The 10,890-nt window shown below is 59.4% G+C and overlaps 2 protein-coding genes across 3 annotated transcripts; both read left to right on the plus strand.

Moving 5' to 3' along the window:
• Positions 1-4,640: 4,640 nt before the first annotated feature.
• LOC117648838 (enhancer of split mbeta protein-like) lies at positions 4,641-6,352 on the plus strand. Its single transcript, XM_034391370.1, has 2 exons — positions 4,641-4,972; positions 5,162-6,352. Exons 1-2 carry the CDS (start codon positions 4,889-4,891, stop codon positions 5,792-5,794), a joined length of 717 nt encoding a protein of 238 aa, XP_034247261.1. The 5' UTR covers positions 4,641-4,888; the 3' UTR covers positions 5,795-6,352.
• Positions 6,353-7,040: 688 nt separating this feature from the next.
• Positions 7,041-10,542, plus strand: LOC117639074 (trypsin-1-like). Of its 2 annotated transcripts, none has more exons than XM_034374461.1 (7): positions 7,041-7,327; positions 7,410-7,475; positions 7,560-7,693; positions 7,893-7,990; positions 8,072-8,181; positions 8,275-8,483; positions 10,323-10,542. In XM_034374461.1, exons 1-7 carry the CDS (start codon positions 7,168-7,170, stop codon positions 10,488-10,490), a joined length of 945 nt encoding a protein of 314 aa, XP_034230352.1. In that variant the 5' UTR covers positions 7,041-7,167; the 3' UTR covers positions 10,491-10,542. The 2 variants fall into 2 exon arrangements, with proteins under 2 accessions (XP_034230352.1, XP_034230353.1); XM_034374462.1 differs by having other exon boundaries at positions 7,072-7,318.
• The last annotated feature ends 348 nt before the right edge of the window (positions 10,543-10,890 follow it).

Genomic DNA, 10,890 nt, shown 5'->3' on the forward strand with positions numbered 1-10,890 from the left:
GCAAAGCGCACTCGTGCGCCTTCTTATGCGCCTACTAATTCGTCGATAGGCTGCTCGCCTGGGAAGTACGTAAGCTCCGCCGCGCTGCGCCGCGCTGCGTGTCGAGGCGAAGAAGGCCGTTATCGTTGCGACAGTATGACGAGCAAGGTGCTATGGAAATCTCAACGACCCTCGTATGAATTTAGAGCTAAGCCAAAATTATGTTCTTCTGAATTGTTTATTTTGATGAGGATGTGTGGTGGCGTGCGCCGACGGCAAAGTCTCCACCGTGAGGCGCAACGCGGCGCAACGCGGCGCAACGCGTGGTGCATGCCGCCACCGCGCGCCAAAGTGGCGGGTTCGCGCCAACTGCTTCCCCGCCGCGCCAAGCCATCCGGCATCGCCGGCGTCGTCGTCGGCATGAGCGCACTAACTCGGCGCGCCGTCCAGCGCGCTTTCGGACTGCTCCTCGTTGGCACGCAACTGGTTAGCGGCGGCGTGCCGAGTGCCGAGGCATGCAACAGCTGGCGGCATGCGGGCGGCGGCAGGGGGCGGCGCGCACCCTCGGCGTTCCCACGCGCCACCCTCACCCCCTTCCACCACCCCCAGCCGCCACCGCGCGCCACCGCGCGCCGCATACCACCACACATGCAGCCGCGTGCGCCAGCCATGCAGCCAGCCATGCAGCCAGCCTGCTCAAGGTGCGGGAGGTCGCCGGGAGGTCAGCTAGGCGGCGTCCCCGATGCAAAGCGAGGCGAGGCCCTATCACACTACGCGGTGGGCGTCGCGGACCCCAGCGCCAACAGCCAACCCGATCGCTCGGGCACATCGCGCCCTCAAATTGGACTGTCTTCCTTTCGCGCCATTTTGTTCAAATCAGTTATTTCTTCGGTTTCGCTTGGAGTGCGCAGTCCGTTAGCACCCCTTCCCTCGCCCCACCCACCCAAGACCCACTGCCGAGCTGCCGAGCCCCCTGGCCCCCCGGCCCCGCGCGCACAAATTCCATAATACGAAAACACACACAAGACCAGCACACGCACACACAGACACACACACGCGCTGCCGCCCGCCTTTTCCTCATCCCTTCCTTCCTAGTGCAGTGTCATGTTGTGAGGGTTCGGCTCGGATCGTGGGAACGCAGCTGGTCCTGCAGGAGCACTTCAAGACGTGCGGGAGGGGGAAGGGGAGGAAGGGGGAGCCGCCGCAATCCAACCTCCACACTTCTTTTTTGTCCCCGGAGGGGTGCGGCGGCCGGTCGAGCGGGAGGGAGATAAGACGACGCAGCCAAGAAATAAAACGAGCAAGACGGAGAGCGAGAGCGCGCGAGAGAGCGAGAGAGAGGGAGAGAGAGCGCTCACAGTGGTAGCACGTGCGATCGCTTGTTGGCGGCCATTATATTTAAGTCCTCCTTTTTTCGTCGTTTCTTCTCCTCCGGGATATCTCCCACATGCATGATTTTTTTGGTGTCTTGAGACGATGGCCCTACGGGACAGAGAGAAAAAGGGGGGGGGGGCTGATTGCGAGGTGTGCGGGTGTACCGGGCGTCAAATGGCCGCACCGTTGCGAGATAAACAGCTCTCGAATCACATTCATATTCACTTTGTTATGTGCGTATCGGCTGAGCAAGAGCCAAGAATGAGCTATCAAATGGAAAGCGACAAAAACACAATTTTATTTTTCTGCTGAAACACCAAGCAAAGCCCGACAAAGCAGCAGTGTCCTTGCACTCGGTCTTTAGTCCGTCGAACGGTCAACAATAAATTTTGCAGAGCTGCCCCGCCGTGTCCCGCCCGTGCCGTCACCGCCGCCCGGCGCCGCATTTGGGGCCCTCGTCTCCGGCCATGATTTACTGTCACCCGGTCGCCATTTCGCCGAGGTGCCGAGGAAGCAGAAAGGTGTTTTGTAGGCGGCTTAGTGGCTGCAAAGCCCTTCCAGGTCCTACCATCCCGGCAGCCCGGCCAAGGACCCCGAGACAAAGTCCTCAAAGATGCCGCACCGCCGCCGTTGTCTCGTTTGCAGGAAGAAAGGCTGCGGCGAGCAGCAAACAGCAGCAAGTGCGAAAGTGCGCCGTCGAGTCAACAAAGGCCGTGAAATTGGCGCTCTGTAAATAAGTAGATAAGACGATCCAGGCGGCGACGCTCGGGCATACTGGCGTTGACGCGCGTTAGCGCCCACGCCGCGCCGGGCACCTAACCTGCAAACGAGGTGCGCGCAACCCGCTCGACGCACCAGCACCGTATTACGACATTAACACCGGAGACCAGTCATTAGATTCGGAGAGCCCCACTGCAGCGGGAGGAGGGGCGGGGGCACCGGGGGGCACTAGCAGCACACTCTGAGGACGGACCGGGACGGACGCCACCACCTGCTGCATTTTCCCACACCGGAGCCGCTGGCAGCCGCTGGCAGCCGCTGGCAGCCGGGCTGACGATCGGAGGAGGGGCGCGGAAGAAAGCAGAGTGGGTTGGCTGCTGGACGCGCTGCTGGACGCGCGCGGCTCGCATGCCCGGCCTCACTCCACTCGTTGGACGTCGTTCGACACATTGCGACTCGTTTTAAAAAGAAGTGCCGAGGTGGCTTCCATTTAAAAGTCGCTCATCGGACATGCGGCACACGTGCACCTTTATCGACGGCAGCCTTTGCAGTTTCTTTCTTTCCGTTTGTTGCCGTGCACCCGTTTAACCCACATCGGAGTGTTGATTCTGGTGGCGATGGTGCGGTGTGGTGCCCGATGTGGGGATAAGGCGCTTCCGCTCAGTGACACACGCCCCGTTCGCAGAAGCTCTGCCGCCCAATTGAGGAAGGGCCACAATTTGCGCGACTCAAACAGCGCCTTATCGACGCGCTTCCTCCGCTTGCGCGCAGGGGACTTGAACGCACCTCGGGCCACTCCGATTTTATTTCACGAGCCAAAGTCCCGGCAGGGCGATTCGGCGTGCCGTTTCCGAGATTTGCACGGCTCTGCGCGAGTCGCGAGTCGGTCGTAGGGCATTTTAATGACCGCCGCGATGGCGCTGCCGCGCTGCCCCAGGCGGTGGCCGCCAGCACGCCGCCAGCACGCCGCCAGCGGGCAGTGGCCGCAGTGCCGCTCGGCGCGATCCGTTTTTGGCGCAGACCGATGACAAATCAAGACGACAACAGTTCGCGGGATCGCGGGGGGCGAGCAACCAGCCTCGTCCCCGCATCGACCGCAAGGCAGATAAAGTGTAGTATCGCCGTCTGCCGGTCCACGGCCGGTCCCGGTGGCCCGGTGGGCATTAGCGGATCACGGAAAGACGGACGGACCGGCAGCCAGGCAGTGTAGCGCCGCTAGAGGACAGGTCAGTCAAATGGGGCCTCGGACATGGCGCACGGCGGCAGCAACGAGAGGGTGCCTGCAGGGTGCCTGCAGGCCGGGCTGCCGGCAGTGCCCCGTCAAGTGCGACACCGACAGTGTCAGGCGGACGGCGTCACCAATCACTCCAACGAAAGCGAAACAGTCTGACTGACCGATTACTATCGCCACCGCCCGTCTCTTTCTCATTTCTCCGAATTTCCGTTTCCAGCAGACACGCGCGACACGCTGGAGCCGCCCTGGAGCCTGGCCGCGACACGCTGGAAAAGCCGCCACGCCCTGCCGCGCCACGCGCTCTTACGCCCTGGGCCGCGAGCCGCCGCGAGCCGCGCACGGCACAAGTAACTCATCCCGGCGCGAGCCGCAGTCTCCGTCTCTCTCGCTCCGGCGCGCGACGGGCGCGAGGCGAGGCGCGAGTCAACCACACGCTGCGCCGTGCGCCCCGGCACCGCCCCGCCTCGCCCCGCCGCTCGATCCGTGAGAACGCGCCGTCAGATAGGAGGGGCGGGGCGCGGCGGGGCGGTAGCAGATGGCCCTCCGAGTGTGGGAATCCTGCGCGTGGTTGGAGTGTGTCCAGGAACGTACGCCGTACGCGATACCCCCTCCCGAACTCCCGGACGCCGACACTGTGTCCGTCTCTCTTTCTCTCTCTCTCTCTCTCCGCCGTCTCCAATGCGTTTCCTCCAAAAAGTGAATAAGCGCGCGCCGCCGGGAGACTGCCGGGAGCACAGCGAGGATGAGGCGCAAAGAGGCACGGAGAAGAGAGAGAAGCATGGGCCGCGTGCTGGGCAAGAGAGAGACGGAGCGCGCAGGCGCATTGACTGCGCGTGTCTCGCCTGCGGCGAGCATCGCTCTCCAGTGTGCGGGAGAGAGAGGCATCCGTCCGGGCGGTGGCTGAAGAGAGACAGCCATCCTCCCTGAAGGCGTCGCCGGCGTGGCCGGTCTCGCTGTGGCAGGGCTAAGGACAGCCCGGCCAGGAGCACGCCGTCGACTACCGTCGTCTTCGCCTCCCCCCTCGTCCAAAGAAAAGAGGTCTGGCAGGCCACGCCAGGCAAGAAGCAGCTGCCCGCCCTGCCGGCCCCGCGCCGCCCCCTCCCCGCACACAGGTGGCTGGCTGGCATGGGAACGTGGGCTCGGGAGTGTTTCCCACGATCCGACGGTGCCCGGGCTGGGCCGGGGGCTGGGCGGGGTGGGGACGGGCGCGGGGAGCGCGCGGGGAGGGTGGCGGGTGTGCAGGCACGCTGCGCGCTGCCCGCGCTGCGCTGCGGCAGGCCCGGCTCGACGCGGCTCGGCGCGCCCGGCGAGCCAGCACAGTCTCCCCACCGTCCCCCTCCTCACCTGGGCTCCCTTATTTAAGCGCTCGCCTCCCCTCCCTGGCCATCATTCCAAGTCGAGCTCTTGCCGAGTGCACGTCGTGCCTTCCCTCGTGGTCTCTCCTCTGCTCTCGCAGCGAGTCGTCGTCTGCTCCGCTCTCTTGGATTACTCACCGAGTTCCTCGTGTGTGTTGTGCCCTGCAGTGAAGTGCAAGTGTAGTGCTGTGCCTACTCTTCTTCCTCGTTCGCCAAATCTTCAAACATGCTGAACGAACAAGCAATGTCTCCCGTCGATGTCGACATGGACCAGGTCCAGCCCATCTCCAGGACTTACCAATACAGAAAGGTAAATATCGTTTAGTACTGAGCTCACTGTCTTGTGTCATCAGCCCTTAAAGTTTGCTGGTCTTAACGTGCCTTAACGCGCCTTAATTATCCATACACGCTACAAAGTATCTTCAAAACAAACTCCCTCGTTCCTTCTGCTTGCCATTTAAACGGTCGTCTAACCAGATTCTTCTTTCGTTTTCCTCAGGTCATGAAACCAATGCTTGAACGCAAACGCCGCGCCCGCATCAACCGCTGCCTGGACGAGCTCAAGGACCTGATGGTCGGCGCCCTGGCCGCTGAAGGCGAGAACGTGAGCAAGCTGGAGAAGGCCGACATTCTGGAGCTGACTGTGCGCCACCTCCACCGCCTGCGCCGCGAGCAGCGCCTTGCCGCCAACCCCGTGACGGACGCCGACCGCTTCCGCGCCGGCTTCACCCACTGCGCCACCGAGGTGTCCCGCTGCCTGGCCGCCACCGCCGGCGTCGACGTCCAGCTCGGCACCAAGCTCATGACCCACCTGGGACACCGCCTCAACGAGATGGACAAGTTGGCGCCGCTCAGTGTGCAGGTCTCCGCCACCGGCTCCACCACCACCAGCACCTCCTCGCCCCCTGCCTCACCGGCGTCCTCCTGCCCGTCACCGGCCCCCCAGGAGTACGCCATGCCGCTGACGCCCGCCTCCTCGCGCAACTCCGCCTCGCCGCGCGCCGCCTCCCCGGTGTCCGCCCCCATGACCGCCTCCAGCCACGACATGGAGTACACCAGCGGACTCCTCAAGGTGGTCGACTACTCCGTCAAGAAGCCCGTCGTCGTCGACTCCATGTGGCGGCCCTGGTAAACAGTGCCTTCAGTGTTATCACCATGTGCCTTATGAAAGAAAAATGTTCATGTTGAGTCATGTAGAGTAAGGCGTGTTTATGACAGTACTGATTTTGGGCTGGTTATACCACTGTCTTTTAAGCCTTTGTAAAATGTTGCTAATTTGTCAACATGATTCTCAGTTAAATATTGGTACAATTAGAAGTTAAAGTGTAGAGTCACTTAATCCAGATCTCATTTATTGAATCAATTTTTGTAGAGGGAAAGACTCAGTAGTTTTTTTTTTTGTGAGAGTGTTAATTATGGATCTCAATTCTTTAATTTGTAAGAGGGCTCAAGCTTTAATTAGGTTAGGTAATTTTCAATTCCTGCTGATTGCATTTGATGTCTGAGAAATGATTGTTCAGAATTTTGAAGGAATTGTCAATTGTGATTGTTATGCTGTACCTGTGATAAATCATTTAATGATGTTTCAAGCTTTCGCAAAATTATATACGATGTTTGTGTTGTATTGCAAGCATATCTGTGATACATCAACATTTCAATATTTTTAATTAAAATTTGAAATTCAATCTTACCATTCTCTTATCATTTCCCTTTCCTTCCAAAAATGAAAAATGATAAAATGAAAGAAAAGCACACATGAAAAAAGAGACAAGGAAAAGAAAATCTGGAAAACTGAATCACTAACCAAAAACACAAAAAAAAAGAAAAGAAGAAATAGAGAAACAGAGTAGTTGAGATGAAACAATTTGAAAATATTGGAAGCGGCGCCTCGCTTGAACGACAAGTTACAAAAGTAGAAAATTACAAGTTGTTGCAACAGGTTGAAGGCGCCACTTCCGAGAGTGCGGCTGGGAGTGTGGCCGTGTACTAGATACGCGCGCTCGGCGGCAGTAGGCGGCAGCCGCAAGGGACTTCCACGTCCGCGGCGCGCGGCGCCACTAGGTGCGCCATCTGTTGAGCTTCGGACGTACTTCGGCGCGAGCGCAGTGGCCGCCGGCAGTAGTCCGACCACCCGCCGCCAGAGCGCGCTAGTTGATCGCTGATACTCAAATCGGAAAATGTGGTAGAGCTCTAAGCAGTGCCCGCGTGTACGCGCAAGATTATACATCGTTGTTTAATTTTTGAAATTTAATGTGGAAAGCCGTAGTTTGGGTCTGAGGCGCCCCGCCCGCACGACCTGCTCCATTCTCCTCCAGTCGCGCATAGGCAACCCGCTTAGCCGGACGTAGGCAAACGGGCTGTCGGAGACCACAACCGCGTCAGGTTGACTCGTTTCTCGCTTAAGTTTTGGTCGCGGGAGTGTTGACAGATTGTTTAGCCTGATTGGCCAATGCCAATACAGGGCAATGAGAAAAGCACTCCACGGCGGTACACCTGAGAGATACGATGACAAGGGAAAGTCTCTGGCCAATCGCGATAAGCGTGTCCTACAGTGATTCCTCGACTGTTGTGCGAGGTGGAAGTCAGTGGAATCCAAGCGCGACCACCATGGCGTCTTTGTTGTTCGCGCTTCTCGTGGTCTCGGCGGCACTGCAAGGTACGAACGGTGCGCATTCATATGTACGAGCACGGCTGCGTCTGTTTCGAAAATGGAATCGATTAGGACTCCGGCAATTCGTTGTTTACAGTGTGGGCGTCGCCGCCGCCGTCTGGAGCGGGCCTCTTCATTGTAGATGGCAACACAGCTCTGCAAGGTAACGAGCGCTTTCAGCAGGCCGCCGATTCGGCAAGACTCAGGGACACGAGACGTGCTGCATGATTCGAAACTGCATTTTCAGGTCAGTTCCCCTACCAGGTGTCAGTACGCCGCCTGGAGTGGGGCTCCTGGAGACACCGGTGCGGGGGGTCCATCGTGACCGCGGACTGGGTGCTGACCGCGGCGTCGTGCGTCGAGGGCGCGTGGTTCCTCAGGGCAAGTGTTGAGTCATAGAGCGCCGGCAGGGTAGGCAGCCCAACGCGCTGGACAGGACATAGCCCCCGGAGTGGAGCGCGTTGGGCTGCCTACCCTGCCGGCGCTCAGCGACCACACAGTGTGGTCGCTTCCGCTGTCTAGTCGAACGCAAAGCAACCTCTCGTTACCTCTCGTAACCTAAATTTGCAACTGTTTATAGGTAGCCGCTGGGAAGAGTAACTTGCGAATCACGGAAGACGGCGAACAGGTGGTGAAGATCTCCAAGACGGTTGTGCACCCTGATTTCAAGAAGCTCGAGTGAGAACACTTTGTCTGCCTAACTCTCTCCGTCTACTGACACACTGACACGGCCTGATCGGTGAGTTGCTTTGTGCGCAGAAGCAGGACGTGGGAGAACGACGTCGCGATGTTGCGGACCAAAACCCCCTTCACGTTCTCAGACTACGTGCGGCCGGCGCGGCTCCCGCTGACGGAGTACACCACGGAAGGTGAGCGAGGAGGGAAGTCCCTGCATGCCTGGTGCCATGGTCCCACGAAGGGATCTCTCTGACTAAAGCTTGTTGTCCTTGTTGGCGTTCAAGGCGGCGCCCTGATCGTCACCGGCTGGGGAGTGTCTTCCCCCGGCGGCTGGTTCAACTGGGGGCGGAGGAAGCCGGACGCCCTCCAGGTCACCGTGGTCCAGACGACGCGCTGCCCCGCCCCGCCGGTCCGCCACGGCCAGTCCCAGCCCCAGCCCCAGCCGCCCCAGCCCCGCGCGCTGTGCGTCGCGCCAGGGTCAACTCCGTGCGAGGTCAGTTCAGAAGCCAGTGGAGAGTCGTCTTCGAATACCAGCATCTCAATTTTCTTTTCGACTTGTTGCTGTCTTTTGGGTGACGGTTTGAGGCCATCAGAGCGGAGCCGTGTAGAACAGTCCCACACGTCGGGGGTTCAACTCCTAACAAATATTAACTATTAATTTTACTGCCTCGCCCAGTGTGGTTGAAACCCGTGACTTCAGCCGTTCGTTCGTGTGTGCCGTGGTGGTCTAAGGAGTAGAGGCGTCGCTTCCATGTGCTGGGGTCGGCGGTTCGACTCCCCAATTTTCTTGCGAAATTTTGACCGGGTCGGTCCATTCCTGTCGCGTCAAGAACCCACCTCACGCCGCTCCACTCGGCATCGGCCGTGGTGGCCGAGCGGCAAAAGGCGCGCGGACCCGGGGGGTCCTGGGATCGAATCCCATCATTTCACTACATTTTTCGACTGGCTTCCTCCCACTGCAACTCAAACCCGCCGTCCAACACGCGGCCAGACGTACAAGCTTCATAGCGTAGTGGTCAGAGTCACATTCACCTGGCCACCCCGCTGGGGTGACTAAAAAGCAATCCGCTTCGGCGGGTTGGCCTCGGCACTGGAGCGACGGAGTATTCGATCCGTCAATCCAGCAACCCGTAATTGGTCGCGGGTGGGTCCTCCTTGATTCGTCGTCGTCCCTTCAAAAAAATCTCATTCAACGAACGTTAATGAAAGCAACTCGTTTGGTTTTCTTCCAGGTAGTAGTTCGGGATTATTCATAATTGTGTATGAAATGAAATAGATAGCCCAATAAAATACCAGGTGGGTCACGGACCCCGTGTGAAATGGTTACTATGCAACCCGCTCGGAGCCCTGCATCCGGGCTTGCCTATGAGGCAGTCGGCGTGCGAACGGGAGGACTAGGGGTGCCACCCGTCTTGCCCAGCCCCAGTTGTCGTTCCGCGAACACCTCGCGCCCTCCGCGAGGGCAGTCCGCGGATTCCGCGAGTCCTGCCGCGGGTTTCGCGAGTCCTCACGGGCGTTCCTTGTCCTCGCGGCCTGCCCTCGCGAAACCCGTGAAAGGACTTGCGAAGTCCGCGAGAGGACTCGCGAGACCCGCGGCGGACTGCCCTCGCGGAGGCCGCGAGGTGTCCGCGGAACGACAACTGGGGCTGGGCAAGACGGGTGGCACCCCTAGTCCTCCCGTTCGCCCGCCGACTGCCGCATAGGCAAGCCCGAATGCAGGGCTCCGAGCGGGTTGCATAGTAACCATTTCACACGGGGTCCGTGACCCACCTGGTACATAGACCTAAGCGAGCTGGACAGTGTTGGTGCGAGCCGAGCTGTGGCATGCACCGCCGCGCCGTGCCCCGAGCGCGCTGGGCCGAGCCGTGAGGCATTGTTGCTGCTCTGTGCGCTGTACCGGGGAGGGACTGTGCAAGAGGGGGTAGGGCATTGTTGGCCGGTGCCGCTCGCGCTGTACCCGGAGGAGGAGTTGTCGATGCGTCGCGCAGGCTGAGCTTCACCCATTCACTCACCAGCCCGCCCCGGCAGCCAGCCCCCATTATTGTTAGGATACAGCCTTGGTTTCTGGACTCTCGAGTAAAAGCTAGCTGACACCTTTAAGTGTTTTATATTGTTCTAGGTACGTTTTAAAGTACTAAAGGTATCATCTGCTAAAAACGCACCATGTTCCAGGACGGTCCTGGAAGATTTGCCATTTCCTCCAGGACTGTCCTGGAAACGGGCCCTCCGTACAACCTTGAAGCCCTTCGGGCCTGGTTTTTCCAGGACGCGTTTTTACCGTGCAGTCTGCAGTGGTTTGTGATTGGCCGAAAGTGACACACTCCTTGTCCAGGGCGACGAGGGAGGTGCTCTGGTGGAGATGCTGGCCGACAACACGTTCACAGTCGTCGCCATGGTGACCAGGACGCCGAAGAACTGCAAGAAACCGAAAGAGCCCAGTGCGGCCGTCAGCGTGTTCGACTTGCAGACATTTATTCAGGACACCATGGCATCGTATTAGTTGTTTTCAATTCAATTTTGTCAAAAACGAATATACGATTGATTCAACCCGATGCAGCCCGCTTATGCTTCCCTTGCCCCTCCCTTTACTCGTCCTGTGTCAGTCAGGCCGACTGGGCTGCGGAAGCGGACTATACCTCCTGCAGGTAGGCAACCCAACTGACACCAGCAGCGGGCGACAGCGGTCGCAGCGCCCGGCACGTGGGCAGCCCTAACGGCGGGGAACTCCAAGTGGTTGCCTGCCCGGCGGGCGATTGCGATTGCGATTGCGATTAACGGCTGGACCACAAGTGATCGTCTGCCTTTCGGGCCCGCCCTGTCATGTCGGTGATACACCAGCCCCGGCGCTCTCCAGCTCCAGAGCTCCAGCTGCTCCAGCAAGCTCCCAGCTCACCCAGCTC

This window comes from Thrips palmi, unplaced genomic scaffold (genome assembly GCF_012932325.1).
Source record: "Thrips palmi isolate BJ-2018 unplaced genomic scaffold, TpBJ-2018v1 HiC_scaffold_10, whole genome shotgun sequence".
In the NCBI taxonomy this organism is placed as follows: Eukaryota; Metazoa; Arthropoda; class Insecta; order Thysanoptera; family Thripidae; genus Thrips; species Thrips palmi.